The sequence below is a fragment of the Ursus arctos genome, unplaced genomic scaffold (genome assembly GCF_023065955.2).
Source record: "Ursus arctos isolate Adak ecotype North America unplaced genomic scaffold, UrsArc2.0 scaffold_16, whole genome shotgun sequence".
Lineage (NCBI taxonomy): Eukaryota > Metazoa > Chordata > Mammalia > Carnivora > Ursidae > Ursus > Ursus arctos.
Window position 1 is genome coordinate 667,818 of NW_026622830.1, and position 17,429 is coordinate 685,246.

At 66.5% G+C, this 17,429-nt stretch overlaps 1 protein-coding gene across 3 annotated transcripts; it reads left to right on the forward strand.

Annotated features, from left to right (window-relative positions):
* Positions 1–907: 907 nt before the first annotated feature.
* On the forward strand, positions 908–15,484 carry HELZ2 (helicase with zinc finger 2). 3 transcript variants are annotated; one of them, XM_057312423.1, is made up of 20 exons: positions 908–975; positions 1,880–2,980; positions 3,186–3,369; positions 3,448–3,555; positions 3,908–4,425; positions 4,515–5,156; positions 6,255–7,038; positions 7,306–7,381; positions 7,457–11,285; positions 11,406–11,524; positions 11,623–11,754; positions 11,841–11,999; positions 12,080–12,227; positions 12,333–12,449; positions 12,523–12,715; positions 12,832–12,966; positions 13,146–13,364; positions 13,518–13,674; positions 13,774–13,941; positions 14,062–15,484. In XM_057312423.1, exons 2-20 carry the CDS (start codon positions 2,001–2,003, stop codon positions 14,184–14,186), a joined length of 8,793 nt encoding a protein of 2,930 aa, XP_057168406.1. In that variant the 5' UTR covers positions 908–975; positions 1,880–2,000; the 3' UTR covers positions 14,187–15,484. The 3 variants fall into 3 exon arrangements, with proteins under 3 accessions (XP_057168406.1, XP_057168407.1, XP_048078301.2); XM_048222344.2 differs by lacking the exon at positions 908–975 and having other exon boundaries at positions 1,159–2,980; XM_057312424.1 differs by lacking the exons at positions 13,146–13,364; positions 13,518–13,674; positions 13,774–13,941; positions 14,062–15,484 and having other exon boundaries at positions 12,832–13,139.
* The last annotated feature ends 1,945 nt before the right edge of the window (positions 15,485–17,429 follow it).

Genomic DNA, 17,429 nt, shown 5'->3' on the forward strand with positions numbered 1-17,429 from the left:
GCGTCCCCCACAGTCAGCCTGACAGAGCTGAGGAAGCACAGTGTCCCGTGGCCCAGCCCTGGTCGCTGAACTTCTGCTGTATCTGTTAGGTCTCCTCCTTGTTCAAGGGGACTCTACGAGGGTATGAATCTAGGAAGCCAGGCTCCTTGGGGTGACGTCAGGTGACAGCAGGGCGACTGGGTGCTTTGCCAGCTGCTGAGGCTCGGCCAGTGAGTGCAGTGCCTCAGTTTCCTCACAGGTGACTAAGGATGGCAGCCGAGCAGGAAAGTTGGGGGGTCCAATGTGGTCAGGCTGCAGAATGCCCCCGACCTTCCCGCTGTCTAGGATGGGGGGGTGTCCCTTGTCTGGGCTGGCTGGCTTTGGTGTATTTGAAGGGGCTGGATAGCACTCCAGGGCACCCTCAGGTAAGAACCTCCCAGGTAAGAGAGTCGGCAGGTCCCCTCTGACCTAGACTGCATGGAGCCTCTTAGGAAAGCCACCCCTCCCCGCCCCCAGCTCTCAGCCCCTCCCCTTCCCAGCCCTGCCGCGGGGGTCCCCCGGTCCCGACAGGTCCATCTGCTGCCCCAGCAGCTCTGCGGCCGCAAGCGGGCTCTGCCGGGAGCACCTTTCCCCTCTGCTCTGTGTCCTGGTTTTCTCACCGCCCCCCCCGCCCCCCCCCCCCGTGGGCACGGCCCCTTCTGCAAACAGCGGAGGATCCCGCGGGTCTGTGCGCGGGGCACCTGGGCGGGCCGCGGCCGAGGGGCGGGGGTCGCGGGCTGCGCGCTGGGCCTCGCCCGGGCCGGGGGGGGGGGGGGGGGCGGCGCCGGGGGCGGGGAGGGCGGAGGTGGGGGCGGGGCGGGGGGGCGGTGAGGTAATTTCCGCGATCGGGCGTCAGCACTTTGAGTCACCCGGGGGCAGAATCGAAAGTGATCGCTCGGCGCGGGGCGGGTCGCCGTGCGGGGGGCGCCGGCGGCGGGGGGCGGCTCCGCGTGCAGGGTAAGCGCCCGGCGAGGGGCCAGGGTCTCGGCCGCCGTCCCGGAGCGGGCTCCGTGGGACCCCCAGGCGAGAGGGAGCGGAGGGGGCGGCCGCGCCCCGCGGGAGGGGGTGCTGGTGTGGCGGCGGGGGGGGGGTGCCCGGAAGCCACCTGCGAGCCCCCGGCCCGGGGGAGCCGCGCGGCCCCTTCGCCGCGACCCTGGCCCCCCGCCCGCCGGGCCTGGGGAGGGGCCGCGATCTCTGCAGCCCGGGTCGGAACCCCTGGGGTCGTCCTGTTCCTGAATATCCACCGGGCTTGGGCTCTGCTCTGGTCCCCCTGCAGCTGGACCAACGCTTCGCTTTGGCGCGGGGAGGGTTTTCCCCTCCAGGCTGAGGCTGCAACCATTTCCTTTCAAAACATCTCTTGCTGTTGTGCTCAAAGTTTCCCCTGGAAGTTCCATGCAGACCCGGGCATCCCCACTTCCTCCCGGAGCTCCGATGCTGTCCTGCTGGCCCCCGCTCTGCCCGGCGGGCAGGAAGCCAGTGTGCCCCGTTCCAGGAGCCAGTCCGCATTCTGCGGAGCAGGGGTGCTCTGTAGTTAGGTGACTCAGTGCTTGAGGGATGTTGGAGACAGAGGCTCCTGGGAGAGCCCCAAGCGTCCAGGGGCCCCCAGGGCTCCTGTTGCCGGGGCAACCTTCCTCCCAGGTGGCCAGCTGGCTCCTTTAGGCAGGGCCCAGAGACCTTTCAGAAGTGGGAGGGGTCTTGGTTGGGTCAAGGTCAGTGTGGCCCAGCTCCTTGGACCCCCTCCTCCTGTCTGGTGGACGCAGTTCTCCCTGACCTGACGGAGAGGCGGAGTGTGTCTGAGCCCCTGCCTGGGTGCATGTGGACCTTCTGGCCTCAGGGTCCGAACTTCCTCCTCCCATTCCAGACTTCTCATCACGGGTGACCAGCCCCAGAGGACCCGCTGAAGCTGTGAGCCTCGGATAGCACTTCACAGACCCAGGCCAGGGATCGTGTCCCCAGGGTCCGGCTCAGCACCCAGCAGCCCCATGGCCACCAAGGAGCTCTCTCTGGCCAGGCTGTGTGCCCAGGTGGACCTGTACCTGGGCTGCCCCCGCTGTACTCAGCGCCTCAATGAGAGCACCTACGTCCTGCGGAGGGTGGAGCACAGCTGTCCCGAAGAGATCCTGCTGGCCCGCTTCAAGCGAGCCCCCAAGAGCCGGGTCTGGCGCAAGGTGGACCGGCGGCCCAGCTTCCCACGGCCTGCCCGCTATGAAGTCTGCTGGTACTACACCCCGGGGCTCGGCTGCCAGCGCCACCGCAACCAGTGTACCTTTGCCCGAAGCCCGGAGGAGGCCCTGGTCTGGACCTTCGAGCGTGAGCACAATGTCCGGCGTCTGTGGCTCAAGACTGAGCTGCAGGGCGGCCGGGCCCAGGGCCAGCTGCGCAGCCCAGCCGATGCCATCCGTGCCGAGTATGGCGGCCAGTTCCAGCTGCTCTGCTCCCACTGCTTCCGGTGCTGTCCTCCACGTCTCTGCCCGGTGGACCCCCAGGGGCGCTGCCCCAGGCATGGCGCCTGCCCTTCGCTCCTGACCCACGTGAGCGCCGAGGGCCGCCGCAAGCAGCAGGTTGTGGAGGTGCGGCCCCAGCCCCAGTACGGCCAGCCCCTGGCCTACTGCACGTACGTGGGGCGTGGGCGGCCGTGCCGGCATGGGGCATCCCGCTGCCAGTACGCGCACAGCGCGGTGGAGATGGCCGTGTGGGAGGCTGAGCAGCTGGATGGGCTCCAGCGGCGGGACCTGCTCTCTCCCACTGCCCCCAGAGGGGATGAGCGCACCGTCCCCCATGGCCAGCCCCCCGCAGTCAGGCTGTACTGCCACGCCTGTCTGGTCACCTGCCACTCCCAGGAGGCCTTTGAGAACCACTGCTCATCTCTGGAGCATGCACAGATGGTGGCCTTGGACCAGGTGGAGGCCTGGGAGCACCGCAGCCCACCCACGGGGCTCTCCACGTTTGAGCTCTGCCCAAAGTAAGGACAGTGGGGTGGGGGGCGGGGTGGGGGGTGGTTAAGGGACGTTCATTGAGGCCTCTTCTCGTGGGCACAGGATGGAGGAGGTCCCGGTTCCCACCCTGCCCTGACCCCAGGCCTGGAGCCCACCCTGCCTCCTGCCATAGGTCAGTATTGGGCTGAGAGTGCTTACCCGTGCTCTGCTTGCTGACCTCCCGTTTCCCAGACCCAGCCTCTGTGAGTACGGGGACGTCTGCACCAAGGCACATTCCCAGCAGGAGCTGCAGGAGTGGATCCAGCGGACACAGACCCTAAAGCTGCGGGAGCAGGCCGCCTGGCAGGAAGGGCTGGTGTCTTACCAGGCGCGGCTGCTGGCTGAGTACCAGTGCAGCAGGAGTGAGGTCCTGGTGGTAAGTGGGGACCAAGTGAGTGGGCAGGGGGTTGCTGGGGCCAGAGCCCCGCTGCTGACGGCCAGACTCCCTGTGCAGCTGGCTGAGAACGTCGAGGGCGTGTCCATCACCTGCCCCCAGCCCTTGGTGCATCAGGCCCATGAGAGGAAAACTCAGCACAGCTGGGTATTCGACATCCAGTCTGAGGTGAGAATCAGCAGCCCCGGGTTGGTTGGGGCTTGGGGTTGGAGCTGCCTGCGCGTCCTCCTGCCTCAGTCTCCTGTGTGAGGCCCTGTGCCGTTATTCTGTGGAATGTCTGGCACAGAGTGGGGACCAGGCTAGTTACCTCGTGTGCCCCGAGCATCCCATGCTCACCCTCCACGGCGGCTGCTCTGTGACCCCGTTTGCAGAGGGGAACCCCCAGATTCAGACAGGCCGAGCACCCTTCCGGGGTCACAGCCAGGAAGCCCAGCAGGGTGGGCAGAGGCACGTGTGTCAGCCTGGACCCTGATGGGCGGGCAGGGTCTGGGGCCGCCTCACCATCCAGCCTCTCCCCCAGGAGCCCCTGGTTCACGTGGCCCTGCTCAAGCAGGAGCTGGGAGCAGACTTCTCGCTGGTGGCCCCCTGCCTTCCGCCGGGCCAGCTCTATGCGAAGGGGGAGCGCTTCCGTGCGCGTGCCTCCCCAGCCAAGTTCCAGGTGGAGGTGCGCGTGCAGAGCACCTCCTTCGGCTCCTTCGAGCAATGGGTGGTCTTCGACTTCGGCCGCAGGCCAGTGCTGCTGCGGAAGCTGGGGCTGCAACTGGGCCAGGTGCGCTGCCCGGGGCTCCGGGGCTCGCGGGCGCACGGCCACCTCGAGGAGCTGGAGCGCTGGCACACGGGCAACCGCCACGTGGTGCCTGGTGTGGAGCGCACGGCCGAGCAGGTGGCCCTGCTGGCGAAGTACAAGGTGCCCGCCCTGGCGCTGGACTTCAGTCACGCGGGCCCCGCCCCGGGTCCCGTCTCCCGCGACAACTACCGGCAGCGGATGCACCACTTTCTCTATGAGGAGGAGGCTACTCAGCAGCGGCTGGTGGCCAAGTGAGTGGGGCCGCTAGGCAGATGGTGGCTGCGGGGCTGCGGACTACAGAGCTGCGGCCCCGGGCCGCTGACCCTGTTCTCCCTGCCAGGCTGAACTTCCGGGGCCCAGTGTCCCTGAGGACGATGCTGCAGACGCCGGCCCTGGGCATGCTCTTCCCGCCGTCAGGAGCCCTCTATGCTGAGGTCCCCACCCCCTCGTCTCTGATGCCAGACACAGATGAGGGCTTTCTGCTGGGCCGGGCGGTCAGCACAGCCCTCGTGGCCCCTGTCCCCGCACCTGACCACACGGTGTTTGAGGTGCGGCTAGAAACACGGGCCAGCTCGGAGCAGGCACTGTGGCTGCTGCTGCCCGCCCGCTGCTGCTCGGCCCTGGGGCTGCAGCCCGAAACCAGCCCCGTCCTGGAAGTCCAGTTCCAGATCGACCCGCTGACCTTCCGCTACTGGCACCAGGCAGTGGACGCGCTGCCCGAGGAGCGCCTGGTGGTGCCTGACCTGCCGACCTGCGACGTGCCCCGTCCTCTGCCCACCCCACCCACAATGCAGGGCAACCACAAGCAGAAGTCGGCTGTGGCCTTCATCGCGGGCAGAAGCCCCGGGGGCACGCGGCCCATTGCCCCCCTGCTCATCTATGGCCCTTTTGGCACAGGCAAGACCTACACGCTGGCTATGGCCTCACTGGAGGTCATCCGGCAACCCCACACCAGGGTCCTCATCTGCACACACACCAACAGGTAAGCCCAGAGCCCTGCCTGCTCGCTGGGCCGGGGCAAGGCTGCCGCTGGGATGGTGCCTGGGACTCCCGGGGTCACCGGAGGCCTGGCAGCTAGTGCTAGAGTGGACTGGCCGGGTTGTCTGGCCATCGGCAGAGCGGGCGGGGTCTGGGCTGGGCTTGCATCCTCTGGCTGCCCCGTGGACACTGTGGGGGTGGGGGTGGGGGTGGGAGCAGTGCAGCCCTTGGGCGGTCAGGAGGGTGACTCTGATCCTTGGGACTCTCTCTGAGAGCTCATCAGCTCCGAGCTGAAAGATGGGACATTTGTGCTTCGGGCCCAGTGCAGGGTGCCCTGGGGGTCAGGGTCTGCTGTCTGGGGGCGGGGCTGTGCGTGCCTCCACAGAGGCCCTAGTCCAGAGAGAGTTGTGGGTGGGGGTCCGGCACGGCCAGTCCAGCATTTCCTGGGGTGAGGCTCTGGTGTTGTCTTTTAGAGGAATACAGACTCTTCCTTCAGTCTCTCTCCACTGGCCCCCTTTGGTCAGTATGGTTTTCTTGGCTCCCAGTACTTCCCGCGGCCTGGGCAGGGGTCTCTCCCGTGGCGGGCCTGGGGATCCCTGGGGTCCTGGGGAGCAGGTCCCTGCAGAGATGCCCTGGGGCTCTGGCATATTCCCTGATGCGCTGGGCCCGGGTGTGAGGGGCCGGCCTTGGTGCTTCTCCCACTCTCCCGAGAACTTGCACCCATCGCTGCCCACCCACCGACAGCCATCTGGGAGCCGAGCTCAGGGCCATCCACAGCCCCTGGTCACCCTGGGCTGCCTCAGGCAGGGGCCCTCACGGTTCCCCTCTCTGCCTGTCTGCATGGCCAGCTCCTTCACCTCTTCCTCCAGGGAGCCCTCCCTGACCACCCGGACCCTCTGTGCTGTTGCCAGTTCTCCTCATCCGGCTCTGACGGTCCCCTGTTGGTCTGTCTGTCTGTCCCCTCTGCTGGTGTTCAAGCTCTGTGGGGGCAGGACACAGGTCTGTCTGCCCCAGCTGAGTGCCTGGCATCCAGGCCAGGCTGGGTTCACCGGAGGGGCTTGAGTGGTCAGCTGCTGAGGCCCCGTGTGCCCTTCCCCCTCAGTGCGGCCGACATCTACATCGAGGAGCACTTCCACCGCTACGTCAGCAGCGGCCACCCCGAGGCCACTCCGCTGCGGGTGATGTACACGGACCGCCCGCCCAGCCAGACGGACGCGGCCACGCTGCAGTACTGCTGCCTGACCGGGGACCGCCGGGCCTTCCGGCCCCCGACGCGGGCGGAGCTGGAGCAGCACCGCATCGTGGTCACCACCACCTCCCAGGCCCGCGAGCTCAGGGTGCCGGCCGGCTTCTTCTCGCACATCCTCATCGACGAGGCCGCGCAGATGCTGGAGTGCGAGGCGCTCACCCCGCTGCGCTACGCCTCGCCCAGCACCCGCGTGGTGTTGGCGGGGGACCACATGCAGGTCACGCCCAAGCTCTTCAGCGTGGCCCACGCGCAGGCCGCGGCGCACACCCTGCTGTACCGCCTCTTCCAGCACTACCAGCAGGAGGAGCACGAGGTGGCCCGGCACAGCCGGATCGTCTTCCACGAGAACTACCGCTCCACCGAGGCCATCCTCAGCTTCGTCTCACGGCACTTCTACGTGGCCAAGGGCAGCCCCATCCACGCCAGCGGCAAGGTTCCTCGCCACCCCAAGCACTACCCGCTCATGTTCTGCCACGTGGCGGGCAGCCCCGAGCGTGACATGTCTCGTACGTCCTGGCTGAACGTGGCGGAGATCGTCCAGGTCACCGAGAAGGTGCAGGAGATCTACCAGAGCTGGCCCCCCTGCTGGGGCGGCCGTGAGCAGAGGAGCATTTGTGCCGTGTCCCACGGTGCCCAGGTGAGCCCCAGCTGCCGGGGATGGCCTGCCTCCCTCACTTCCGACAGGGACGCCCGGAGGAGGTCTGGGGGACCTGCCTGCCCCCGGGGTGGCCTCCTTAGCCACAGTTTCCACTCCTGAGAGAGGGGCTGAGGGATTAATCTGCCGGGACATGATGTGGGCTTGAACCCCGTGATCGGTGCCAGGGCACCGGGGTCCTTGCTGGGGGCCCTCCCCGCACACCCCAGTGCTCACCCAGGCCTGCTGCTCCGGCGTGTTTGTCTCTAGGTGAGTGCGCTGAGGCAGGAGCTGAGGAGGAGGGACCTGGGCCAGGTGTCTGTGGGCAGCTTCGAGATCCTGCCAGGTGGGTGCTGAGTGCCGGGGTGAGGGCGGGGTGGGGCCGCCCCTCCTTGCCCGGCCTGACCGCACCCCCTCGCAGGGCGGGAGTTCCGGGTGGTGGTGCTGAGTACCGTGCACGACCACGACAGCCTGCTGAGCTCGGGGGCACCCGCCCTGGGGTTCTTCACCGACGCCCGTGTGCTCAACACCGTCATGACCCGCGCCCAGTCCCAGGTGGTGGCTGTGGGCAATGCCGTGGCCCTCTGCTCCTTCGGGGCCTGCAGCAAGCTCTGGAAGAGCTTCATCCGCGCGTGTGTGAAGCATTGCAGCGTCTCCCCCAAGACTCTGTCCCTGGAGCACATCGAGCAGAGCGTGGTCCACAGGCAGCGCTGGGCCCTCCGAGCAGAGAGATCTGTGGCAGCCGGGGCCCAGGACACTGTCCCGGAGGAGGGGGCAGCAGGGGCTCCAGCCACAGAGCACGCAGCCACGGAGAAGGTGCGGCCAGGGGCCAAGGCTGAGGGGACTACATCCCCGTCCAAGACCTCAGCAGCGGGAGACGAAGCCACGCGGAGGACAGAGGCTGGGGACGCAGCGTTAGGGTCTGTGGCCGGGGGCTGCCCAGCAGTGGGGGACACGGTGCACACGGAGGCAGAGGACACAACGTCAGCAGGGAACTCATCAGTGGGGGACTTGGCCCCCGGGAAGGCGGCGGCAGGGCCGACGGCCATGGAGAATGGGGACGCCGAGGACCCCGAGGACGCAGAGTCGGACTTCTGGCCTTCCGACACGGAGCTCAACACCGACGACTCCATCCTGCAGGAGCTCCTGGATGAAGCCCGGAATGTGATGGTGACCGTCCGGGAAGACGGGCTGCTGGACACCGTCGCCAGGCCCGCGTCCCCACACCGGGCCCGGCAGTACACCAACCTGCCGCGGGCCACACTGCGGAGACGGCTGTGCTCGGAGCCCGAGCTGTACCGCCGCTGCACCTTCGTGCAGGAGACCTTCGACCGCGCCACGGCCATGCCGCTGGACGACGTGGATTCTGGCCCCATCCAGATCAGGGGCCGCTTGCGCTGTGGGATGGCCTTCAGCGGGGACGAGGTGCTGGTGAAGGTCCTGGGCGCAGACGGAGGCTCCGCGGGGAGGCTGCAGGGCCAAGTGGTGGGCGTGCTCAAGAGGGGGCGCCGCGAGCTGGTGTTCGTGTGCCGCATGGATGAGTGGGACCCTCGCATCATGACCCCTGTCGACGGCTCCGTGACAAAGATCTTCGTGGCCGAGCTGAAGGACCCGCTGCAGGTGCCCGTCCACCGCGTCCAGCAGGGTCGCGTGCAGCGGGTGAGGTACGAGCGGCTCACCGCCGAGGACCGCGGCAGCCGCCTCTTCTGGGTGCGCATTGTCCTGTGGCGGCAGCGTTTCTACTACCCGCTGGGCATCGTCCTGGAGGTGCTGCCCGAGGCCACCACCTGGGAGCAGGGCCTCCGCATCCTGGACCTGGAGCACGGCCTGAGGAAGCCGTCGGTGGAGCCGGCGTGTGTCAGCAAGGCACTGCAGAAGTACCGGGCGGAGCTTGGCCGGGCGCCCGACGGCCGGGAGGACTGCCGCGGCTTCCTGACCTTCACCGTGGACCCCCAGGGCGCCCGCTACCTGGATGATGCCCTCAGCGTTCGAGATCTGGGCTCCAGGTACGAGGTGGCCGTGCACATTGCCGACGTGGCCAGCTCTGTCCCCAGGGACGGGCCTCTGGACCTGGAGGCCCGCAGACAGGGCGTCACGTTCTACGCCCCTGACCGGGAGCCCGTGCCTATGCTGCCTGCGGGCCTCTGCCAGGATGCGTTCAGCCTCCTGCCGGGCCAGGACCGCTTGGCCATCTCCCTCTTCCTCACCATTGAGAAGGGCAGTGACCAGCTCAAAAGCCTGCGCTTCGCGCCCTCTGTGATCTGCTCTGACCGCCAGCTGTCCTACGAGGAAGCTGAGCATGTGATCAAGAGGCACCCGGGTGCCGGCCGTGAGCTGCCAGCCCGCCTGGACTCCGTGGACGCCTGTGTCGTGGCCGCGTGCCACCTCTCCCGGGTGCTGCGCCGGGGCCGCCTGCGGACCGACTCCCACTACGAGCAGCCCAGTGAGGACTGTGTGCTGGGCTTCCGTGCGGCCCACGTCATGGTCAAGGAGTACATGATCCAGTTCAACAGCCTGGTGGCCGAGCTCCTGGTGAGCAGTGAGCCCACGCGGACCGTCACGCCGCTGCGGTGGCAGCCCACGCCCAGCGAGCGCCAGCTCGGAGCCCTGTGTGAGAAGCACAGGGAGCTGGTGCCGCTGTCGCTGCACCTGCGCCACCACCTGGGGGGCCGCGGGGCCCCCGTCGGGCAGGTCTGCCTCCTGGCCTCGCTGTGGAGACACCTGCAGTGTGCAGCGAGCGCCGGGGACGGCGACTGGCTGGCGGACCTCATCACCACGGACGACATGCACCCCACTCTGGCTCCTGTGGGCCTTGACTTCCGCAAGGCCCTGGGCCGCTCGGTGTTTGGCCGCTCCCGCCAAGGGGAACGGCAGGCGGCTGGCCACTACTCGCTGCAGGTGGACTGGTACACGTGGGCGACCTCGCCCATCCGCAGGTACCTGGACGTGGTGCTGCAGCGGCAGATCCTGCTGGCGCTGGGCCACGGGGGCTCCCCCTACTCTGCCAGGGACATCGACGGGCTGTGCCAGGAGTTCAGCTGCCAGTATGGGCGCGCCCAGAGCTACCAGCGCCAGGCCCGGAGCCTGCATCTGGGGGCGCAGCTCAGAGTCCGGCCACGGAGCAAGCTGGGCTTCGTGGTGGGCGTGGAGGCGGGCGCCCGCTGCTTCCGGCTGCTCTTCCCCGCCGACCCCGAGACCCTGCCTGACCCCTGCCCCGTGCATTACCGCTCCCTGCAGCTGGCTGAGCACCCCAGCGACCTGGAGCGGCGGCCGGGCCTGCGGCTGGCGTGGCGGCGTCGCATCTACTCCGTGCAGGCAGACAGGCCCTGCTCCCCGCGGCCCGGCACCCTGTTGGACTCACACACCCGGCGGGTGGACACCACCCTGTGGCAGCAGCTGCTGCAGCTGGTGCAGGAGGAGCGGTGGCCCGAGGTGGCCGCCCTAGTGCGGGAGCACGGTGCCGCAGAGCCCCGGCGGCAGGCTCTGGGGCACGTGAGGCAGAGCCGCTGTGGCCACTTTGTGGAGGTGGCCCGGGAGCTGGGCAGCGGGGACACGCTGCAGGTACAGCTCAGTGCCACCCTGCAGCGGGGCTTCCTCGTGCCAAGTCTGCAGCTGTGCACCGTGGCGCCCGGCCTCACCCTCTGCCTGGAGCACGTGGAGCGGCCCGGCGACTGCTTCCTGGACCAGACGCCCCAGCCAGTGCGGGACCACTGTCTCGACGTGGGCGAGTACTCCCGCGTGTGGGGGCCGTTCTGCTCCCTGGAGTCGGCCACCAGCGCGGTCTCGGAGAGCGACCCCGTCATGCTGCAGCACGTGAGCGTATCCTGGGATGCGAAGCGGGTGGCACAGGGGCAGCTGCAAGGCTCCTTCTGCCTGGAACCTTCCTTCCTCAGTGAGCGCTGCACTGACCTCACCTTCGGCCCCTGGTACCTCTGCATCCGGCTCGAGGGGCTGCCGGCCGTGCCCACGGCAGGGGAGCTCTCGCGCCCCCCAGCTGGCCCTGGCCAGCCTCACCTGGCGGCCCCGCCCTGCGGGCCCCTCCTGAGCATCGACCCTGACACGTACACGTGGGTGGCCCACGGGCTGACGACACACTGGGACGCGGAGGAGGGCCGGGCCGACCGGCAGGAGATCCCCAGGCAGGTGCACTTCTTCATCCAGCACATGGCCGTGGAGAAGGTTCCAGAAGAGGTGCTGAGACCTGGCACCCAGTTCACCATTGAGGTGTTGCCCAAGCAGCTTCCCGACATGTGAGTGGCCTCCGCAGGGAGAATCTGGCGGGCGGGGTGGGGCGAGAACTCCCTGGGTCCCCTCCTGGGGGCCATCCCGTGGATGTCCCACTGTCCATCTTCATTGCCGCCTGCCCCCAGTCGCAAGGAAGAAGCCGTGCGTAGGTTGGAGAGCGCATCCCCCCTGGTCGTCAGCATTGCCCTGGGCCAGCCCATTCCTCCGTCCTGCCACCTTCCTCCCCAGCAGACCCGCCACAGAGGTAGGTCGAGGGACCCTCCAGCCCCCACCCCCGTGTCTCTTCGTCCCGCCTGCACGCTGCCCTGTGCCCCTGCTCAGGCAGGCCTGTCCCTCCCCTAGGGACGTACAGCAGGCTCCTGGAGAAACAGACGTTCGACCTCCCTGGAGGCGGCCACACCCTGAACTCCAGCCAGAACCGGGCTGTCAGGGCCGCTCTGCAGAAGCGGTTCACGGTGATCCAGGGCCCGCCAGGTGGGGCCCGTGCTGTGGGGCTGGGGGTGCGCTGGTCTGCCTGTGCAGGCGGGCAGGGCTCTGTTCATGGCACGCTCTGCCCGCAGGCACGGGGAAGACGGTGGTGGGTTTCCACATTGTGTTCTGGTTTCACAAGTCAAACGAGGAGCAGGCGATGGCCTGGGGGGCCCCCAGTGAGAAGCCCGTAGGGGGCCCCTACATCTTGTACTGCGGCCCCTCTAACAAGTCGGTGGATGTCCTGGCAGGTGCGCTGGTTTGGTTGTGTGGGGGCTTTGCCCAGGGGTGCCGGCCCCAGGGAAAGTCACTCATGCCCCATTGCCACCAGGACTGCTGCTGAGCAGGAGAGCAGAGCTGAAGCCCCTGCGCGTGTACAGCGAGCAGGCCGAGGCCACGGAATTCCCGGTGCCGGGTGTGGGCAGCAGCGGCCTGCCCAAGAAGACCCCTCGGGAGGGGAGGCCCAACCAGACCCTCAGGTGTGGTCTCTCGGCTGTCTGTCTGGGGGTGGAGGCAAGAGGCGCCACAGTCCTGTCTTGGGCGAGGGGTGACATGGGGCTTTATGGATGTCCCCCCCATCCCAGGAGCATCACCCTGCACCACAGGATCCGGCAGTCCTCCAACCCCTATGCACCTGACATCAGGGAATTCGATGCCCGGCTGCAGAAAGGGGAGGTCTTTTCCAAGGACGACCTCACCCGGTAAGCAGCTAGGGCCGTGGATGTATGTGGCGGGGAGGGGGTCCCTGTGTGACCATATGGCGTCCTCGTGCAGGTACAAGCTGGTCCTGGGGAAGGCACGGAAGTTCGAGCTGGAGCAGCACAGGGTCGTCCTGTGCACGTGCTCGTGTGCGGCCTCCAGGAGCCTCAAGAAGCTGGCCGTCCGGCAGATCCTCATTGACGAGGCAGGCATGGCCACAGAGCCTGAGACCCTCATCCCCCTGGTGACCTTCTCGCAGGCGGAGAAGGTGAGTAGCTGGGCCGTGCGCGCGAGGCCGGTGTCTCTGGGAGGGCAGCGCCGCGGCGGTGGAGCTGGGCGCTCGAGGTCTGTGGGCGTTGGGACTGTGCCTGCCTGTCCCTCTAGGTGGTTCTTCTTGGGGACCACAAGCAGCTGCGGCCTGTGGTCAAGAATGAGCAGCTGCAAAATCTGGGGCTGGACCGGTCTCTCTTCGAGAGGTACCACATGGACGCCCACCTGCTGGACACACAGTACCGCATGGTAAGCCGGTCCCGGCCTCCACTCCTCCAGCCCCAGGTGTGCTCTGAGGCCAGGGACGCCAGGGGTGTTGCTGCCCATACCCCGACCACCTGTGTCCACCCTGGCGCCGGGTCCGCCAGCTCTCGGCCCCAGGATGGGTAGACAGGCGACCTGCCCCTGGCTCATGCCCCGCTTTGCAGCATGAGGGCATCTGTGCCTTCCCCTCCATGGAGTTCTACAAGAAGAGGCTGAAGACCTGGTGCGGCCTGAGGCGGCCGCCCAGCATCCTGGGCCACACGGGCAAGGAGAGCTGCTCTGTCATCTTCGGCCATGTGCAGGGCCATGAGCAGAGCCTGCTGGTGTCCACAGATGAAGGGAATGAAAACTCCAAGGCCAACCCGGAAGAGGTGGCACAGGTGGTGAGTGTCAGTGAGACTTTCCCTGGTGCGTCTTGGTCAGGGAGGGCTTCCTAGAGGAGGTGGCAGAGGAACTGAGGGGACAGGTGAGGCTCTGGTGTCCAGGGCAGCAGAGGTACCAGGGCCAGCTTCCACAGCATACCCTTGGTCCCTCAGGTCCGCATTGCCAAGCAGCTGACTCTGGGCAGGACGGTGGACCCCAAAGACGTGGCCATTCTCACTCCCTACAATGCTCAGGCTGCCGAGATCAGCAAGAGTCTTGGGCGAGAGGGTGTCACCGGAGTGACCGTGTGCTCCGTCACCAAGAGCCAGGGTGAGCGCGGCTCTGGGGCAGGGGGCTCGGGGCCAGGGGGTCACAAGGGTGGGTGCAGGTGGCATGGCAGGGCCTCAGCACGCCTGCCCAACTGCGCAGGAAGCGAGTGGCGCTACGTGCTGGTCAGCACCGTCCGCACGTGCCCGGAGAGTGACCTGGACCAGCGGCCGACCAAGAGCTGGCTGAAGAAGTTCCTGGGCTTTGTCGTGGACCCCAATCAAGTGAACGTGGCCATCACCCGGGCTAAGGAGGGACTCTGCCTCATCGGTAGGGCTGCTCCGCCGGGCATGAGGGGTTGGGGGGGTGGGCTCCTCCCGGGGGTGCGGCTGCTCGGCTGGGGGTGGGGTATCCCATGGACTCCTCTCCCCCCCGCCCCAAACTCTGCAGGAGACCACCGCCTCCTGCGTTGTTGCCCTCTCTGGCGGAGGTTCCTGGACTTCTGTGAGGACCAGCGGACCCTCGTGCCCGCCAGCCAGGTGCGAGTTCGGAGGAGGCCAGCAGTGTCTCCCTGAACAGCCCACTCTGCCTGCCCACTGCCCTGGGGCTGCCAGGGCTCCCAGGGCTGCGAGGAGAAGTCCCGAGCCCTTTTATGTGGGCTGCCTTGTCAGGCCCCACTCAGCAGAACCCACGTGCCTTTAGTGGGCACTGCTGGCCACCCCACCTACCTGACTGGGTCTCTGCTGTGGTTCTGAGCAACAGTCCCCTTCCGGAGTCTCGGCCTCGCCCCGCCCGACCAGCGTGTGCCTACACTTGGGAGGAGGAATCCCAACTCTCCCTGCTGTGCTGCTTTTCTTGGGACATTTGGTGACAGGGAACATCTCAGGGGTGTGGGATGGGGGGGAGTCCTCTGGACCTTCTGGTGGTGCTGGGAAGGTTTGGGGTGAAGGAAATCCCAGTGGGGCTACTCTTTGGTCTTCGGATGCCATCCCTGACCCCACTGCGTGCTGGCTGTGGAGGTCAGCCTTCTTTTCTTCTTTTTTTTTTTTCAAGTAGGCTCCATGCCCAGTGTGGGGCTTGAACTCATGGCCCTGAGATTAAGAGTTGCCTGTTCTACCAACTGAGCCAGCCAGGACCCCCATTTTCTATTTTTAAATAAACCAAACGCCAGTGTCTTTTTTACTGGAACAAGTTCCTTAGCCCAAGCTTAGGCAAAGAGAACTCCCTGGAAGAGAGGCCTTTTCTCTGTCCCCACAGCCCTGTCTAACTGGGACCCACAGCCCTGTGTCCTTCACGGGCCATCTGCCCTTGCAGGAGGAAGAGCAGACCAGAACCAGATGCCCACACAGCCTTGCCTGGACCATGGGTGTGTGGGTGGGGACTGGGATTGAGGTGCCCCTGGATGGGCAGCCTTGTGCCTTCATCTGGAGCTCTGCCTCCCCTTTGCAACCTCAAGCCTGCTCCCAGGTCAGGGCTTGGGGACAACCTGTCCTGTCTGTCTATCTTTGCAAGGTTGAGGACCTTCAGCTGTCCCTCAGGGTGCATTTATGTCCTGCCTGCTCTGGAAACTCTTGCCTTGATAACACCCTCACCTCAGCGCCTCCCCAGCCCCCCAGCTCCCACCCCCACCCCGCCCCGAGGCAGTCCTGACCCAGAGTCTCTGCACTTCCACCATCCCCGTGGCCTGGGGGATGCGACATACAAACTGCTTATACTAGGAGGGGCTTGCCCCGCTCTGTGGCCTTGCTGAAGAATCCTCTGCGGGGGAGAGGGGGGTGATGTTTTCTACAAATCAATTTCTACATTCCAATTTTTATATCTTTTCTTGGACTCTGTGTTATACGACTCAATAATAATTTTATTATAAAGACCACTCTGAATGTTTTTCTCGCTTTGGGTGTTTGAGGTTTTACTGGGGGGAAGAAGGGGAGGCGCCTCGTCTTGTTTGGGGTTGCAGGGTGGCTACTGAGTCTGTCAGGAATCGAGAGCCCATTCTAGCCAGATGCTGGACAAGGAAGCACTCTGGGAGGGGCTGGTGTCCCCATGTCACAGCTGACAACAGCCAGCGGGCTGGGCAGGGTCTTCCAGAACAGTGGAAGCTGGGGGGGGGGGCTGACTTGGTGAAGACGGGCCACAGGGATGAGCTGGGTCCAGGTGATGCGGGCATGCCCAGCCTACTGAACGCTGACCCCAGGCCAAGTCCAAAGTCCCCGAGGCTGCCAGCCCTGCCAGTGTCCTGTGTGGCCCAGGGTCTGAATGCTCCCCAAGGACCCTTGAACGCTGCGTACCTCCCCCAAGCCGACTCTGGCCATTCCGTACCTGGTTTGTCTGCTGCTCAGTGCCCAGTGCCTCCAACAGCTCCCGCCGTGTGGAGGAAGGGTGGCCGGGCCCTGACTTCCCTAAGTGCCCACAAAGGTATCAGACGGGTGTGGAGGTCACAGAGTGAAAGAGAAAAAGAGTCCCCAAGGCCTGTGTGCTCCCGAAGAGACTGCAGAGGGAGCCAGACAGGCCCCCCTGGGAGAGCACTTTTATTCGAGGGAAGCGTACAGGCTTGGAGAAGCTGTACTATCTGGTCAAAAGCTGTGGAAAGGAGGACCAACAGGCGCCCTGAGGCAGGAAGTCGGGACCTCACCAGCCTGGAGTCAGGGAGGGCTTCACGGAGGAGCGGACGTTGAAGCCCGGAGCGCAGTGCGCCAGATGGCGGGGAAACGGCGGTCTGGCGGCTGCGCGCAGAGTGGGAGTGAGGCGGGGCCGCAGGCGGAGGGCGGGCCTCGTTGCCAAAGAGGGTCAAGGTTTCAAGTCAGGTACGTTCTCGTGCAAGGCAGTGAACCCAGCAGAGTTCGGCGCTGAGAAAAAGCTCTCGGCCCCGCACGCAGGCGAGGTTCAAAGACACGGGCGCGCCAGGCCCAGCGGTGCGGGGTCCTCACAGCCGGGACCTGCCGTGGGGCTGGCCTTGGGGCAGCTGCTGTCCCTGGTGACGGCTGGAGGCTTGGGACCTGGGACGACCCCCAGCCGCCTTGCCCTCAGACGCCTCCCTTGGCGAACCCCGACTCCAGCCTGCTGCCCCCTTCCTGGTGGGATGGTATGACCTGGCACAAACCCCGGTCCCTGATCCCCAGCAGCTCTTGCTTCGCTCCCTGCCCCTCCACTCCCCACCCCGTCCCCCCCTCCCCGTGCCATACCTCCACCACTTGTCTTTTCTGGGGAGCACCATGGCTCTGCTCTGGACCCCTCCCCTGCCTTTCCCTCTCCCCAGGAAGCCTTGGGGTGACTGGACCCTGAGGAACACCCAGGAGTGTCCGCCCCATAACCCCATGATCCCACAGTGTGTGTGACAGTCTGGCTTGACCCCTGAATGGCATGCAGTAGCACACAGTGGGTCAGCTACTGGAGAGGCGTAGGACCCCTCTACCCCAGCTCTCAAAGGCTGCTGTCTATAGCGGGGGTGGGGGGTGGGGGGCAGGTCCTGGGGCCTTTCCGACAGTTGGGGACCTGGTCTCTCTCTCTCTCCAAACCACTTCTCTGCCAGTGGGGGAGATGGTCCCTGTTCCTGGTCATCTCGCCCTGCCAGGCCTTCTGCTCTCAGAGGGCCTGGTGACCCCCGTGAGCAGCAAGGGAGTGGAGGAGCGTCCTGGCAGCTCCCCTTGGCCACGGCACATGGCGCGGTCTCTCCTGGACCAGCTGCACTTCACCTGCGTCAGGACGTGGACGTGTGCCTGGGAAGGGAGCGAGCAGCTGGCCACACCGCGGTCACATGACCGCGCCGGCCCCGGCGGGGGGGGGGGGGGGGGGAGCGAGGACAGCCTATTGAGGCAGCA